Source organism: Rhinopithecus roxellana, chromosome 1, assembly GCF_007565055.1.
Source record: "Rhinopithecus roxellana isolate Shanxi Qingling chromosome 1, ASM756505v1, whole genome shotgun sequence".
NCBI classification, from domain to species: Eukaryota; Metazoa; Chordata; class Mammalia; order Primates; family Cercopithecidae; genus Rhinopithecus; species Rhinopithecus roxellana.
In genome coordinates, this window is record NC_044549.1 from 204,646,135 (window position 1) to 204,664,387 (window position 18,253).

Genomic DNA, 18,253 nt, shown 5'->3' on the forward strand with positions numbered 1-18,253 from the left:
TGGCTCGTAAGTCTAATGCTCTCATTTTCACTGGACACATGGGACCCAGGGAAGGGAAGGGACTTATCTAAGGCCCAACGCAAGTGTTCTGCGATGCTTGGGAATCTCTGCAGCCTGAGTTTTGTCAGGACAGCCATCTTCAGGGGTACCTGGAATCCTGATGGAAGCAGATAGATGATAACCCCAATGCGACTCCTTAGCTCTAGGCCTTTACGAAGGTTGCAGAAAGATTCTTTTTGTATGTGGGTATACACAACCGCAAAGGAGGTTTGGAGGCGCTTTGGTAGTTTCTCTTTCCCAAGGTGGTGATGCGAACCCCGAGCCAGTGACCAGGGAAACGGACTCTGCTTGTTGGGTCTGGACTCCTTTCCTAGCCCTGCCAGCAGGGCCTCTCCCGTGGGCCATGCTCATTCCTATCCTGTGTTGACTCCCTGGGCCCAGCCGTGGTACCCACATATCCTAGCCCTTCATTCAGTTTGCGGATTCATTTCACTCCCTGGTAATGCAGTTGATCAAAATTTTTTTTAAGCAGCAAGTCTCTATCAGCTGATTATTACAGAGGTTTGTTCTTCCCAGTGTTCCTGGCAAAATGCCTCCCGATATTTACTTATTAACTTGAGCATTGGTTTTTGCGTTCCCATGGGAGAACCTGGATTTCTCGAAGCCATCAGTGTTCTCAGTGGTGAGGGGAGGGATACTTTGCTCGCTGGGATGAAAGAGTCACTTTCATTGAAATGGCTGTGAAGAACGGTGGGTGCCATGACCTGTGAAGGCTGTAGAACGGTTCTCTGGTGATAGACGTGTTCGTCGTTGAAGGTTGTGTTGTGTGTTGTGTAATAGTTATGAGCACTGAGAAAACACTGCCTGGGTTTGAATGCAGCTCTGCCGCTTACTGGTTGAAAATAATACTATCCATTTGTGAAAATTAATTGAATTAATATATGTACTTAGATGATACCGTACATGGAATAAGTACTATGTAAGCGTTTGCTGTTATTGCTTTTGTTACTGTGGCTTCAGCTGGGAAGCTTTTACATCCGAGCTCCCCTGAGTCCCAGGCCCTTGACTATTTGTACCCAAGAGCCTTTTCTTACTGTGGAAATAGCGTGGCCTAGAACTGTTTCTTCAGGTCCCTGGCCTTCCGGGATAAAGTGCCTGGACAACTTGTTCCTGACTGACTCTTTTTTGAAACTCAGGGGGAGTGGGAAGAGAAGTTGGACTTTGCATGAGTCTTCTCTTTGACTCTCCTTCCTCCTCCGAGTTACTCATCCTTGCTATGAATCACCCATGCCAATTATTGCTCCCTGAGTTTGCATCGCTTCCTTCCCAAGCATACCTCTGAGATGTTTGTGTCAGTAGTTGTTCCACAGTCAGGAAATGCACCTTCGTTTTTACAACCCAAGCCAGACAGAATTGAGTAAACCTGATAGACGCGATATCCCCAAGCCTCAGTTGAGTGGTTATTGGATTATCTTCTGTTGTGAATAAGTCACACGTCTGCTAGTCCGATTTCGTGGGTAGGGGAAAGCTGAGGGTGAGGCCTGATTAGCCTGTGAGCCAGGCACGGCTGAAGTCAGCTTCTCTCTCCGGCTTGTGCAGAAGTTAACTGGTGGGTGAGGCCAGTAGAGCTGTTCTCGAGCCTTGGGTGGGAAGCCTCTGGTTCGCTTTTCCATAAGCTGCTGGCCTAGAGGGGAGTGCGTGAGACTAAGTGGACAGTGTTTCTGGAGAGAGGGTTTGACCAGTGGTGTCAAGCGCCGATGACAGGTCAGTAGGATGAGGACTAGATCTGCAATGTGAAGGTCGTTGGTACTTGACCAGGCAGCTTTGCTGGAGCAGAGAATTGTGATCCTGAGTGGGGGAGATATGTAGTTGTCTTTTTTATAGGACTTTAATTTGTTTAGATTGTTTCAATTGTTGCCATTTTATGGTGCCACACTATGATGCTTGTGAACATCTTCAGGTACATATTGTTTCTTAATATTATTTCCGAAGGATATTTATCAGAATAACATTTCACTGTAATGCCACTATGTGGTTTCTCAGTCTGTCCTTCAAAGACACTTTGAAGTAACATAGCTTTTTTTTTTTTTTTTTTTGGAGACTGAGTCTCACTCTGTTGCTCAGGCTGGAGTGCAGTGGCACGATCTCGGCTCACTGCAACCTCCGCCTCCCAGGTTCAAGCAACTCTCATGCCTCAGCGTCCCAAGTAGCTGGGACTACAGGCGTGCACCACCACGCCCGACTAATTTTTGTATTTTTAGTAGAGACAGGGTTTCACCATGTTGGCCAGAATGGTCTCAAACTCCTGATCTCAGGTGATCCACCCACCTTGGCCTCCCAAAGTGCTGGGATTACAGGCGTGAGCCACCATGCCGGGCCACATTTTTGTTTTAAATAAATATCCCAGAGGAAAATGGAGACTAGCTGCTATTGTTTTAAGTTACACGCTAATGGAGCCATGAAAACTCATTGCCAATTCAGTACCAAGAAGTGCAGAAGATAATTGCCTCAGTGCATATTGATTTTTTTCTCTCCAGGGTGGTTATGCTCTGAGGTAATTGACAACACCGGGTTTTTAAAAGGACATGCGAGTCCCAGTGTAAAAGATTTTTCCTCCTGCTAACTGTTCTGTCTTACCTCAAATGCGCTACTTTTTTTTTTTTAATGAAGTGACAATTAATGACTTGTTTAGCCGACACTGATAGCCAGTTTAGTCTTGTCTCAGCCAATATTCCTTTTTACTTTGGCATTTTAATGTGTACAAAGCCATTTTCAGCCATCTTCTTTTTCTTACCCTAGGTAACTGTTACATCTATTTGCATTTACACCATTGGGTCCCCTGAGTTTGCATCCCAAGCAGGTTAAAATTCCAGGCGGTTTATCTCTTCAGATTTAAAAAGAGAAGGCAGAGGCCTCCTTTCTCCCTCCCTATATTTTCATCGCCGACCTGACTCATCTCTGGTCTCTTTCTCCGCCTACCCTGCCTGGGTGATGTTTTTTTTCCCTGAGATCTGTTGCTGAAAGATTGACTGCAAGAGCAGTCTCAGCTCTCAGTGGGCACACACCTATTGCCCCAGGGGTACACGTTGAGTTTGTTGGCCCAGTCGTGATGCCCCAGGGATAGGGAGGGAGCAGGACCCTGTAGGCTGTGGGGAATAGGGCAGGGTGAGTGCCACGGGGTTAGGGAGCATCTTGCCCCGCTTCCTGCTGCACCCTGCAGGATGGCAAGGCCACTTTCAGTTGGCAGAACTCTGTTGTCCCATAGGACAGATGCTAGCCACATGCGGCCATTTTTGTTTAATTAATTAAAAGTAAAGAAAATTAAAAATTGAGCTCCTCAGTCACACTAGCCATATTCCAAGTGCTCAGTGGCCACATGTGACCAGCAGCTACTCTGTTGGACAGCGCAGATGTGGAGCGTTTCCATCAGTCACAGGGTTTTGTTGGGTGGCGCTGTCCTCCAGGGCTTGGCTGCTTCCTGGGTGGTTGAAGAAGCCAGCATTGAGGGGCCTTGAAGACTGGCAGTGGCAGGTGACCTGGGCAAGCAAGCTGCAACCTCGAGCTAGCCTGGAGGGAATGGCAGTGCCAGGCAGGGAGACTGAGGCAGTGAAGAGAAAGAGGGACTGTGGCTTGGAGGTCCTGACGAGGCTCAGGCTCACTGGAGCTCATTGGATACTTGAATGCAACAAGACTGCGTCTAGACCGTGGCAGGTGTGGCCAGCAGTGCTGACCTCCTGCCAGCCAGAGGGGTGAGCCTACTGGAAGGGGCTCCAGCTGGGGTGCAGGAAGAACATTCCCAGCACGGCACTGCCTGGGCCCTCGGAGCTGTTCCTGAGAGCTGTATGAATGGAGTTCCCGGGATGGGTCGTAGGGGAACTGCCAGAGTGAAGGGACCAGGGCACAAAAGCTTTTCATTCATGAATCCCTTTCATTTACAACAAACCACGGGTGGCCTCTCCCCAGGGATCTAGATGGTTCCAGGAACAAAGGAACACATAGAAAAAAGATGCCTTTTATTTTTTTAAAGCTGAAAGAGGCTGTGCCCAGTGGAAGAACTGCGGCCACTTCTCGGTGGAACTTCTGACTGGAACAGTCCTGGGCACTTGAGCGACTCTGAGGAAGGAATCCATGGCGACCACCCCTGGGGCAGCCAGGCCACCTTTCAGAGCACTTCAAGGCAGGCATGTCTTGCTGGTAATAACAATGGCATTGAGTATGACTGTAATAATAATAACTGCTAATACTCAAGGCTTATTAAGACCCAGGCATTGTTCTAAGCGCTTTATAGGAATTCATTTAAGAGAACGTTTATGAGAACTGTAGCCAGCTTTGTCACTGGAGGGTTCTCAGTGGCCCTCCATAGTACTTCACGTCAGGCCTGGCACCATAGCGTTTAACGTCAACAGCCCTTGTAATAACAGCTGCTATGTTTTATGGTTTAAAGATAATTTTTATGTACATTGTCCTTTTTAAAAAAAAAAAAAACAGCTTTGTTGAGGTACAGTTTATATACCATAGCATTCATTCATTGTAAATGCACAATTCTGTGGTTTTAGTAAATTTAGAGACGTACTTAACCATGACCACAATTCGGATTTAGAACCTTTCCATTCCTCCAAATGTTTCCTATGCTTGTTTGAAGTTCATCTCTGTTCCTATCCTAGCCCTGGGCAATCACTGATCTGCTTTTTGGTTCTCTGAATTTGCCCTTTCTGGAAATTTCATATAAATGGAATCATACAATATATAATCTTTTCCACCTGGGTTCTTAGCATAATGTTGTTCTTGAGGTTCATCCGTGTTGTAGCATGTATCTGTCATTTATTCCTTTAAATTTGTTACAAGTGTTCCATTGTGTGGCTATCCCACGTTTTGTTCATGTATTTGTTAGTTGATGGACGCTTGGACCAGTCTCACTTTGGAGCTATTATGAATAATGCTGTTATGAACATTATCTTTGTGTGAACATCTATTTTCATGCTTATTGGGTAAATTCCTAGGAGTAGAATTGCTGGGTAGTATGGGAAATTTATGTTTAACTTTGAAAGAAACTGCCCGTTTTCTCAAGTGCTTGTACCTATTTATATTCACTTCTGGGATGCATGAGGGCTCCAGTTTTTCCACATCCTCTCTAACGCTTGCTATTGTCAGTCTTTTTATTACAGCCATTCTAGTGGGTGTATAAAGGTATCTCATTTAATTTACATTTTCTTAAATACTAGTCAAGTGAAGCATCTTTTCACGTTCTTGTTAGCCCTTTGCAATCTTTGGTGAAATATCTGAATAGATATATTAATTGGGTTTTTTTTATAGATATATATTAATTGGGGTGTCTTCTTACTGAGTTGCAAGCATTCTTTATATAATCTGGATGCAAGTTCTTTATAAGATATATTGATTTACAAATATTTTTCTCCCAGTCTGTGGCTTATCTTCATTTTAATGTTGATTTATTTTTATGCACAAAATTTTTAATGTGGAAGTTCAATTTATCAATTTTTTTCTTGTATGCATAGGGTTTTTTGTGTCATTATCTAAGAATTCTTTGCCTAACCCAAGGTCAGAAAGATTTTCTCCAACATTTTTTTCCTAGAAGTTTTATAGTTTTAGCGATTACATTTAGATCTATGATCCATTTTGAGTTAATTTTTATGTATGATGTGAGATAAAGGTCTAGGTTCTTTTCTTTTATTAATTTTTTTGCATTTGTGCATCTAATTGACTATCCTTTACCCATTGAATTACAATAGTGATAAATAATAGTAATTACCTTCACATTTTTGTTGAAAATCAGTTGACTATAAATGTGAGGATTTATTTCTGAATTCCCAATTTTATTGCCTTGATCTATATGCCTTTCCTTGAGTCAGTATCACACCATCTGGATTTCTGTGGCTTTGTAGTTATTTTTAAGATCAAGTAGTATGAATTTTCCAACTTTGTTATTATTCAAAATTGTTTTGGCTTTTCTAAGTTTTTGCATTTCCATATACATTTTAGGATCAATTCGTCAATTTCTACCAAAAAGTCTGCTGGGATTTTGATAGTAATTTATAGATCAGTCTGGGAGGAATTCCCATCTTAACAATATTGAGCCTTCAAATTCATGAACATGAAATGTCTCTCCGTCTATTTAGATCTTTAGTTTTCTCAGCAGTGTTTTGCAGTTGTTAGTATGTGAGTCTTGTACTCCTTTTATTAAGTTTATTCATAAGTTTTTTTTTTTTTGAGACGGAGTCTTGCTCTGTCACCCAGGCTGGAGTGCAGTGGCCAGATCTCAGCTCACTGCAAGCTCCGCCTCCCGGATTCAAGCCATTCTCCTGCCTCAGCCTCCCGAGGAGCTGGGACTACAGGCACCCGCCACCTCGCCTGGCTAGTTTTTTGTATTTTTTTTTAGTAGGGACGGGGTTTCACCATGTTAGCCAGGATGGTCTCGATCTCCTGACCTCGTGATCTGCCCGTCTTGGCCTCCCAAGGTGCTGGGATTATAGGCTTGAGCCACCGCGCCCGGCCCATTCATAAGTATTTTATTATTTTAGGAATGACTTTTTTTTGAGACGGAGTCTCGCTCTGTGGCCCAAGCTGGAGTGCAGTGGTGTGATCTCCACTCACTGCAACCTCCGTCTCCCAGGTTCAAGCGATTCTCCTGCCTCAGCCTCCTGAGTAGCTGGGATTACAGGCGCCCACCACCACTCCTGGCTAACTTTTTTGTATTTTTAGTAGAGACAGGGTTTCACCATGTTGGCCAGGCTGATCTTGAACTCCTGACTTCAGGTGATCTGCCCACTTTGGCCTCCCAAAGTGCTGGGATTACAGGTGTGAGCCACCGTGCCTGGCCAGGAATGGATTTTTTTTTAATTTCATTTTTGATTGTTTTGTTGTTAGTATATAAAAGTGTGATTGATTTTATGTCCTGAAATCTTGTTAAACTCCTTTTCCTGTGTGGATTCCTTGAGATTTTTAACATACAGGATTATGTCATCTGTAAATAAAGACAGTTTGCGTCTTCCTTTCCAATATGACGCTTTTAGTTAATTCATTTTATTTTTTGCCTTATTCCACTAGCTAGAACCTCCAGGACAGTGTGGAATAGAAGTGGCAATAGCAGACATCCTTGCCTTGTTCCCAACCTTTGGAGGAAAGGATTCAGTCTCTCACAATTTACATATGACAGTTGTCTGTGGGTATTACATTAATTTCAGATGTTATACCAGCCATGCATTCCTGGGATAAATCTTCACTTAGCTATTCTATGTAATTCTTTTTATGTTGATAGAGCTTAAGAATTACAGTTTTCTTGTGCTCTCTTTTGATGCATAGAATGAGTTGGGAAGTGTTCCTTTTCTGAAAGATTTTTTCAAAGAATTGATAAAATTATTTAATTTTTTTTTCTTGAGACAGAGTCTCACTCTGTTACCCAGGCTGAAGTGCAGTGGCGTGATCTTGGCCCACTGCAACCTCCACTTCCTGGGTTCAAGCAATTCTACAGCCTCAGCCTCCCAAGTAGCTGGGACTACAGGTACATGCCACCACGCCTGGCGAATTTTTTTATTTGTTTAGTGGATACGGGGTTTCACCATGTCGGCCAAGTTGGTCTTGAACTCCTGATCAAAGTGATCTACCTGCCTCAGCCTCCTATAGTGCTAGATTACAGGCATGAGCCACTGTCCCTGGCCTCGAACATTTTAAATTTATTGTGACTTGTTTTGTGGCCTAGTGTATAGTCTGTCTCAGGGAATGGATGTTCCGTGTGTTCTTCAATGTGCAGAATGTGTATTTTGCAATCATTAGGCAGAGTATTCCATATATGTCAGTTAGGTTAAGTTGCTTGATTGTATTAAGTCTTCTGCATCCTTGCTAATATTCTGTTCCATCAACTATCAAGAGTAGGGTATTGAAATCTCCAACTATAATTGTTGAATTCTCTATTTCTCCTTTCAGTTCTGTCAGTTGTTGCTTTGTGGATTTGGGAGATCTGTTTTTAGGTGCATAGGCACATGTAATTCTTAAATCTTGCTGATGTATTGGCCCTTTTATAATTTTGAAATGTCTCTCTTTATCTTTAATGATCTCGTTGCAAAGTCTGTTTTGTCTCTTTTTAATACAGCTACTCAAGCTATTGTATGGTTATTGTATGCATGGTGTAGCTTTTTCCATTTTTTAAAACTTTAAACCTGGTATGTGTCTTTGAATCTAAAGTGTGTCATTTGTAGATAGCGTATGCAGTTGGCCTTTGAACAACATGGGGGTTGGGGTGCCAACCCCCTGTAACTTTTGACTTCCCCCAAAGTTAAATACTAATAGCCTACTTTTGACTTGGATCCTTACCAATAACATAAACAGTCAATTAACACATATTCTGTATGTTACATAGATTATATACTGTATTCTTATAATAAAGTGAACTAGAGAAAAGAAAAAATTTTTAAGAAAATCAGAAGAAGGCGAAAATATATTTACTATTTGTTAAATAGAAGCAGATCATAAAGATCTTTATCTTTGTCATCTTCATGTTGAATAGAATGAGAAGGGAAAGAGGAGAGATTGGTCTTCTTTCTCAGGGGTGGCAGAGGTGGAGGAGGTGGAAGGGGAGGCAGGAGAGGTAGGCACACTTGGTATAACTTTTATTGAAAAAAAATTCACATTTAAGTGAATCCACACAGTTCAAACTTGTGTTGTTCAAGGGTCAACTGTAGTCTGAGTATACTTTTTAAAAATCCAATCTGACAATCCCTGCCTTTCTTTAAGAGTGTTGAGACCATTCATATTTAATATAATTAATTGATTTGGCTGGGTTTACATTTGACATTTTGTTATTATTTTTCTGTATGCCTTCTTCCTTTTTCATACCTCTGTTATGTTTTGATAGCCTTCTTTTATGTTAAATATATATATTTTAGTGTACCATTTTAATTCTTTTGATTTTTTAACTGTATTTAAAAAATTTTTTTTGTGATTCCCTAGGGCTCACAATATGCATTTTAATTTATCACCATTTACTTCAGATTAATAAGAACTTAATTCCTATAAAACAGAAAGTTTGCTCCCATAAAGCACCATTCTTTCCCCTTCCATACTATTTTTTCATATTTATTATGTTTATATATGTTATAAACCCAACAACCCAGTGTTGTAATTTCTGCTTTATCCAAACTTACACATCTTTTTAAAAAGTTAAGAAATAAGAAAAATATATTCAATCTTTTATATTAGTACATATATTTAACATTTTTGGTGCTCTTTATTTCTTCCTGTGGAGGACACAAGGTACCATCTGCCATCATTTCCTTTCAGCCTGAAGGATTTCATTTAGGTTTTTTTTTTTGTTTTGAGACAGTCTCACTTCATCACCCAGGCTGGAGTGCGGCAGCACAACTCGGCTCACTGCAACCCCTGCCTCCTGGGTTCAAGTGATTATCTTTCCCCAGCCTCCCGTGTAGCTGAGACTACAGGTGCACGCCACCAAGGCTGGTGAACTTTCGTATTTTTTTTTTTTTTTCTCATTAAACTTTTTTAATGGGTCTCAAAATTCTGTGACAAATTTTTGGTCAAGTTGTTTCCATTAAAAAGTACTGATTTTAAAAACTAATAACTTAAAACTGCCACACGCAAAAAAGAAAACCAAAGTGGTCCACAAAACATTCTCCTTTCCTTCTGAAGGTTTTACGATGCATTGTTATCATTAACCAGTCTTTTACTACTAAACTTAAATGGCCAATTGAAACAAACAGTTCTGAGACCGTTCTTCCACCACTGATTAAGAGTGGGGTGGCAGGTATTAGGGATAATATTCATTTAGCCTTCTGAGCTTTCTGGGCAGACTTGGTGACCTTGCCAGCTCCAGCAGCCTTCTTGTCCACTGCTTTGATGACACCCACCGCAACTGTCTGCCTCATATCACGAACAGCAAAGCGACCCAAAGGTGGATAGTCTGAGAAGCTCTCAACACACATAGGCTTGCCAGGAACCATATCAACAATGGCAGCATCACCAGACTTCAAGAATTTAGGGCCATCTTCCAGTTTTTTACCAGAACGGCGATCAATCTTTTCCTTCAGCTCAGCAAACTTGCATGCAATGTGAGCCGTGTGGCAATCCAACACAGGGGCATAGCCAGCACTTATTTGGCCTGGATGGTTCAGGATAATCACCTGAGCAGTGAAGCCAGCTGCTTCCATTGGTGGGTCGTTTTTGCTGTCACCAGCAACGTTGCCACGACGAACATCCTTGACAGACACATTCTTGACATTAAAGCCCACGTTGTCCCCAGGAAGAGCTTCACTCAAAGCTTCATGGTGCATTTCGACAGATTTTACTTCAGTCGTTACGTTGACTGGAGCAAAGGTGACCACCATACCGGGTTTGAGAACACCAGTCTCCACTCGGCCAACAGGAACAGTACCAATACCACCAATTTTGTAGACATCCTGGAGAGGCAGGCGCAAGGGCTTGTCAGTTGGACGAGTTGGTGGTAGGATGCAGTCCAGAGCCTCAAGCAGCGTGGTTCCACTGGCATTGCCATCCTTACGGGTGACCTTCCATCCCTTGAACCAAGGCATGTTAGCACTTGGCTCCAGCATGTTGTCACCATTCCAACCAGAAATTGGCACAAATGCTACTGTGTCGGGGTTGTAGCCAATTTTCTTAATGTAAGTGCTGACTTCCTTAACAATTTCCTCGTATCTCTTCTGGCTGTAGGGTGGCTCAGTGGAATCCATTTTGTTAACACCAACAATTAGTTGTTTCACACCCAGTGTGTAAGCCAGAAGAGCATGCTCTCGGGTCTGCCCATTCTTGGAGATACCAGCTTCAAATTCACCAACACCAGCAGCAACAATTAGGACAGCACAGTCAGCCTGAGATGTCCCTGTAATCATGTTTTTGATGAAGTCTCTGTGTCCTGGGGCATCAATGATAGTCACATAATACTTGCTGGTCTCAAATTTCCACAAGGAGATATCAATGGTGATACCACGTTCCCGCTCAGCTTTCAGTTTATCCAAGACCCAGGCATACTTGAAGGAGCCCTTTCCCATCTCAGCAGCCTCCTTCTCAAATTTTTCAATGGTTCTTTTGTCGATGCCACCGCATTTGTAGATCAGATGGCCAGTAGTGGTGGACTTGCCCGAATCTACGTGTCCAATGACGACAATGTTGATATGAGTCTTTTCCTTTCCCATTTTGGCTTTTAGGGGTAGTTTTCACGACACCTCTGTTCTGGCGGCAAACCCGTTGCGAAAAAGCGAACTTTCGTATTTTTAGTGGAGGCTGGGTTTTACCGTGTTGGCCAGGCTAGTCTTGAACTCCTGACCTCGAGTGATCTGTCTTCATTGGCTTCCCAGAGTGCTGGGATGACAGGGATGAGCCACCATGCCCAGCTTCATTTAGTATGTCTTATAAGGTAAATCTGCAAACAGTTTGTTCTCTGTCTTTGTTTATACAGAAATATTCTTTTTTTGCATTTCTGAAGAATTGTTTTGCTATATACGGAATTCTTGGTTGATGTTTTCTTTTTGATTTCAATACTTTGAATATGTCATCACATTGCCTCTGGTCTCCATCATTTCTAATGAGAAGGCAGCCATTAAGCATATTGAAATGCCTTTGTGCATAACGAGTTGTTTTTCTCTTGCTGCTTTCAAGACTTTTTTTTTTTCTCTTTGTCTTTCACAGGTTTGATTATACTGTGTCTAGGTAGAGACCTCTTTGTATTTATCCTACTTGGGGTCTGTTGAGTTCCTTGGATGTGCAGATTAATGTTTTACATCAAGTTTGGGAAATTTTCTGTCATTTTTCTCTATAAATTTGTTTCACCTGTTTTGTCTTTCTCTGCTCCTTCTAGGTCTCCCATTGCATGTATATTGGTATGTTTGAAATTGTCCCACAGGTGTCTTGGTTCATTTTTCTTCGATTTTTTTTCTGTTCTTCAGACTGGATAATTTCTATTTAGGTACAAGTGAATTGATTCTTTTGCCACCTTGAATCTTCTGTTGGGTCCCTTTAGTGAGCTTTTCATTGCAGTTATTGAACTAACTCTAGGATTTTCATTTGGTTCTTTAAAAAAAAGGTCTCTGTTGAAACACTTTGTGTATTCATTATTATCATGCTTTCCTTTAATTCTTTAAACATGTTTTCCTTTAGTTCTTTGGATGTATTTATAATATCTGCTTTGAAGCATTTGTCTGCTAAATCCAACATCTGGATACATTAAAAAATAAGTTTCTATTATTTCCTGAGTGTGGGTCACACGTTCCTGTTTTTTACAGCTCTTAGAACTATTTTTGTTGAAAATGGGATGTTTTGATATTATGTCAAACTCCAATTTCCGGTATTTTCGCTCTAATGGTTGTTGTTGCTGTTTTGTTTGTTTAGTAACTTGTCTGGGACAAGTTATGATGTCTGTCTCACTTGCAATGGGTGGTCATTGATGACTTTGCTTAGTACTTTTCTTTTTTTAAGTACTTGGTACTTTTTTAATCTTTTGTTTTTATTTTGATAATTTGGTTTTTATTTTAAAAGCAAATTAAGCCCTGGATTCCTAGAGGTTGCCGTGTGTCTATGTAGCTTAGTGGGCACGTCACATATGTTACTATATCAGTGGAAATAATGTAGTATCCACCTCATGAAGTTCTTGGGAGATTTGAATAAGTTAATCAATATAAATTACTCGGTGTCGTGACTGGCACATAGTGAGTGCTCAATGGATATGAGTATTCTTATTCTTCGATGTTATCACTGTGTGAGGAAAATGAGGCTCAAAAGAAATCTAGTGACTCAAGATCACACACCTGGTGAAAGCTAGAGCAGAGCTTAAACCCATACCCATCGGATGTTACTGTATGAGGCTGCACCTCCTGGTTCTGCATCTCTGTCATATTGTCACAACATTTTTGTGCAAATGCTTAATGTTGACACAAAGTTGGCTGTGGCGGGAAATGGAGCAGTGGTGTGGAAACTGGAAGAAATGTTGCCATTCAACCTTAAGGGTCTGTGATTCTGAGATACCACACAGTGGACGGGAGCTAGCAGTTAAGATGCAGGACAAGCAAGCCCCCAAATTGGGGCTTAGCCCAGGATGGTTCTTGGCTCCCCATAGGAAAGAATTCGAGAGTGCACCAGTGGTGTTAAGCAGCAACTTTTATTGAAATGGCCAGTACACAGCAGCAGCAGCAGCAGAGGTACTGCTCCTTGAGGAGTACCTAGAGTATTCAGCATGCCTAGAGTAATCAGCTCAGCAGTAATTCTGCCTTCATATGTATACCTGTTTTAATTATATGCAAATTCAGGGGTAGTTTATGCAGAAATTTCTAGGATGAGGGTGGTAACTTCTGGTTGTCAGGTTATTGCCATGGAAAGGGCAGTAACTTCTGGGTGTTGCCATGGCAATGGTAAGCTGACGTGGCACATTAGTGGGTGTGTCTTATGGAAAGCTGCTTCCACTCCAGACCTGTTTTCGCTAGTCCTCAATTTGGTCCGGTGTTCGAGCCCTACCTCTGGGCAGCACAGAGGATTGTTTCAGCCTCATTCCCTGGATTTTCTTCTCCAAGGAGTAAAGAGCAAGTCCTGTATGTGTGGCTAGCTGGCTAGAGACTATTTCTATTAACTATTCTTTTGGGAGCTAAACTAATTTAATTCCATCCTCTAGACTTTTTTCCTGTTCAGGAGTGGTGTCTCTGGGATGAGTCCTTCTCCAGAGTCAGATGTTTACTCTCACATCTAAATGTAGAGCCAAGCAAGCTCGTTGAGATGTTAATTGAACGCATGTCTTTGGATGGACTTCATATCACAGTGGCTTTCTTTTGTAGAGCCTTCATGAGAGAGGAGGGATTTACATTTTTTAAAAAATGGTTGGGAGTAAAAGGTTGAAAATAAACAAGGACACCTCTTTGAAGTGTTTAGGAAGAAAGGGAGTTTTTAAATATTTCCTGGAATTCATCTAATTTACAAATGCACAACTTTGTTAATCATGTCCAGGCATGTCCTCAGCCCTGGGTCTCTCCATAATATTAAGAGCATGTTCAGTGGAATGCAGCCTGAATCATTCACTTCTAGCTGCAAATGAAAAAAGTTTCAATCAACTGGGACTCTACCTCAACGTGCATGCGAAGCAATTAAAATCAAAGAAGCTTAAAGGAGTAATTGCCAGGGGTGGAATCCCATTTCTTTCCCCTTGTTTCAGCTCTTCAGTTGCTCCAGTAAACACTAGGACAAGTTATTAGGAGGAGATTGCCTGTCTGATTGATTGACTGTATTCTTAGGGCTCCTCACAGCACTATACAGATAAATTGGAATTTTCAGAAAAAAAAAATCAAATGAATATTAATAACAACAGTGGAGGCTGGTATCAAGAGAAGGGACACAGAAGAGACAGTTGGGAGAAGTGAGAAGCAAAGCTTCAACTGGCCAGGCATGGTGGCCCACGCCTTTAATCCCAGCACTTTGGGAGGCCAAGGCGGGTGCATCACGAGGTCAGGAGTTCGAGACCAGCTGGGCCAAGATGGTGAAACCCCGTCTCTATTAAAAGTATAAAAATTAGCTGGGTGTGGTGGTGGGTGCCTGTAATCCCAGCTACTGAGAAGGCTGAGGCAGGAGAATCACTTGAACCCAGGAGGTGGAGGTTGCAGTGAGCTGAGATCACACCACTGCACTCCTGCCTGCGTGACAGAGCAAGACTCTGTTTCGAAAAAAAAAAAAAAAAAAGCTTCAGCCAGTGTTGTGGGTTAGAGGACCCAGGTCCATGGAGAGGTTACCACCAGCACGTCACTCACTCAGCGAAGATTTATTCAGTTTCACCTGTGAGCCAAATCTTGGCTAGGTGCTAGGGACATGGGGGTTAGAAAAACAGATGGAGTCAGTCTCTGTCCTCAGTGAAGATAGACATGAACGAGATAACGGGAACAGCTGCAATAAGGGCAATGAAGGGAAAGTCCAGGTGCTGCCCGATGGGGGATTCAGGGTGTGGGGTGGGGACTGTTACTAAAGGCTTCCTCCAGAGCGTGAGACAAGTGAATGGGACTTAGCCAGGCCAAGACACAGAGGAAGAAGAGTAGTTGAGGCCGAGAGCGTAGTGAGTGGAAAAGCTTTGCGGGTGGAAGGAGCTTGATGTGCCCTGGAAGCTGAAGCCTTAGCTGCCTGGAGCACACCCAGGCCTGGAGGGGTCGGTGAGTCAGGCTATTCAGTACCTTGAAAGCTGTGCCAGGGATTGGGGACTTTATCCTGGGCACAGTGGGATTTGCAACCATTGGTGGCATTTTAACCAATGGAGTAACATGGTTTGCATGTTCATCTGGTGACTTAAGCACTTGTTCATGCGTTCTTCTGTGGGATGGACCTGAAAAAATGGTCTGGACTTGAGGATCCCTGGAGAGCACAGTGAAGCTCAGTGAGGAGTTCTGTTTGTCAGGTTGTGGTGAGGGAACCAGCAGTGGCAGGTGTTGAAGAGGGGAATGTCATGTCTGGGAGCAGCGCTGTAGTGGCTTTCAGTTCTGGGGAAACTTGATCATGTAGCAGAAGGCAGCTGAGGAGGCGGTCCAGGCACTTAGGAGCAAAGTGCCTGGACTTCTTAGGTGAGAGGGGAGGTTGAGAGCTCGTGGTAGGTGTCCCAGGGACCCTGGAGCCAGAAAGCTGTGGACTGGTCTTCAGAGCCAAGGGAGGGCCAAGGGAGCAGGCAGCATGCACAGGAAAAGAAAGGTCTGAGTGAAAGTGATTGAAGAGAGGTGGGAAAGGGGAGGGAGAGGCCTCTGGTGTGTGTGCAAGGAGTGGGGGTGCCCAGGTATGTCGGTGGGGGTGTGAGCCTCTTTTAGAGAAGTCAGGGTTAGAGCTCACTTGCAGGCACTCAGGAAGGACCAGAAGGAAGAAAGTGAAGATACTGTCCCCATTGTGTCCCTCAGCACCCGGAGGGGATGTCGACCTGCTCCTCAGGCCAGGCCAGCCCAACACCAGTGACTAACATGACCTCAGGGTCTAAAATAATGTGTGCCGCAGCTCTTAAGTCAGAAAGCTGGTTTTTATAAATCACAAATTGACCTTATTACCCATGGTTCTTCAGTGACCTCAGAAATCAAAGTGAAAAACAAAAACCAGTCCTAAACCTCTCTGGACCATCGTTTTGTTCCTGAAGCAGGACCCCGAAATACTAGTGGCCTATTTTCTGCTGAAGTCTTTCTGTCCTCATGGTTCTGGAGAATGTCCTTTCAGTATCTTTATTCCTCCCCCATTTCACTGCAGATGTGCTCCAAGTTTCATGTTCCAGCAATCAGATGATCATGATGGAATATTCCCTGAGCTGCTTTTTCCATTCTTTAGTCTAAGTTCAAAGACACTGAGCATTCCAAAACCCCGACTGTTCTGTTTCCCAGAACAGACCTTTCTTCCTTCCCCTTTCCTTTCCTTTTCTTTTTCTTTCCTTCCTCCCTTCCTCCCTTCCTTCCTTCCTTCCTTCCTTCCTTCCTTCCTTCCTTCCTTCCTTCCTCCTCCCTCCCTCCCTCCCTCCCTCCCTCCCTCCTTCCTTCCTTCCTTCCTTCCTTCCCTTTCTTTTTCTTTTCACTTCTTTCTTTTTTCTTTTTTCCGTAATGGGAGTGAGGTCATTTGTGGAGCTGTCAGTGCTCTGCAAGAGGGCAGGCTTGAGGGGTGCCAGGCCCTCCTCACTTCTACCTTCTGGTTTGTATGGCTTGTAAAATGAGCTGTATAAATACCCAACATTTGATCAAATGAAACTGAAAGGATGACTGATGATGCGGGGATCAAACTTACCTTTTCAATGTAGACCATTTTATTGGTAAAGATGAATGGGAATGATTTGACCTGAAAGAGAATTCAGATTTTTTTCCTAATTGAAGTAGTCACTTCTTTTGGAATGGTAAGTTCCCTGGAATATTTTCCCAGCCTACTGTGTCTATGATAGACTCAAATATTGGAGGTGTATGGGGTGGGGAAGGAATTCTGTTGGTTCTCTGATGCATCCTGAGGAGACCTTGTTTCTGGGTAAGTAGACCTAATTGGGGAGACTTACACGTTCCTTGGGGGGTTCTTCCAAACCATCTTGAGGGTTTTCTTAAACTTCCAGAATTGGGAGGCCATTGATTAAGATAGTCTGAGGTATGGTGTCAGCCAACAAGGTGAGTTGGGATTTTAATCATGTTTTCGGTTTAAAGGCAAAGGTTTAATCATGTTTTTGGTTTAAAGACCGTGCCATTCAGTTAGCCCCTTGTTATGATCTAAAGGTGTTTGGCAGCTTGAAATCCAAAAGGAGGTCCACTGAGATATGGAGAGAGCTCCACATATTGGGCTAAAAGCCAGTCACATTTAGCATTTTGGAAAGTTATGTGAAAAATGTAGGTAGTCTGTTGTAACAGTGAAGCAATTGCCAAGCTTTTCCATTGTTCTTTTACACCGAATTAACTCACTCTTAATAAAAGGACCGACACAGGGCCTTACACGCTGGTCTTCGTGCAGGGCCCGCCTGTGTATCTGGCTGTGATGGTTGCCTTTGCTCGTAGCTCAATGGTGCTTATTAAATGAGTTTAAGTATGCTGGACAGTGTTGCACAAACTAGGCCATTTGTGTTTCTTTTTCTCTCTCTCTTCCTTTGTAGATGATAAATTCAGCCTGTATTCTAACAGAAGATTTTCATTCCAGAATTTAAGGCAGTGTTCTTCTCTCACAGTGACATGCCTCGCAGATGGTCTAGGGCCGCCACGTGGATCACACAGCCCTTCGATCCTGGGAAGTGTCGGGCCTTCCAGTTTTTTCTGACCATTCAACCTTCACACTGGTGCCCTTCAAGTCCTGGAGTATTGAGGGGTGGAGTCCTAGTTGGTCCCAAATTGCCCCTTTCCTGGGGACCAGGGTGGGTAACAATTGGGTTCTGGGCTCCTTGGTAATTTTACTTCCTTGCTGTTTGCAACCATAGCAGAGCTTTGGATCATTCTGGAGGGACTTGAGTCCCCCGGATTCCTGAAAATGACCTGACCCTTTTGGATTCCTAGAACCAGATCTTCTTGCAGTGGCCACAACAGATGGAAGCCAGTTTTTCAGAGAGCCCAAGAACAGACCAATCCTAGCCTGAATCCCAAGAGTTCAGTGGGAGACACACCATATTAGTCTGTTCTCACACTGCTACAAAGAAATACCTGAGACTGGGTAATTTGTAAATGAAAGAGGTTTCGACTCACACTTCCGCATTGTTCAGGAAACTTACAGTCATGGCAGAAGGCAAAGGAGAGGCAGGCACCTTCTTCCCAGGGGTCAGGAG

General features: G+C 43.1%; 2 protein-coding genes across 4 annotated transcripts in view; one reads left to right on the plus strand and one right to left on the minus strand.

Moving 5' to 3' along the window:
- Positions 1 to 18,253, plus strand: part of XXYLT1 (xyloside xylosyltransferase 1) — a 200,314-nt gene that overhangs the window by 70,833 nt on the left and 111,228 nt on the right. The window lies entirely within an intron of this gene.
- Positions 9,485 to 11,252, minus strand: LOC104657006 (elongation factor 1-alpha 1). Its single transcript, XM_010356717.2, has one exon. The coding sequence runs from the start codon at positions 11,178 to 11,180 to the stop codon at positions 9,792 to 9,794; it is 1,389 nt and encodes a 462-aa protein (XP_010355019.1). The 5' UTR covers positions 11,181 to 11,252; the 3' UTR covers positions 9,485 to 9,791.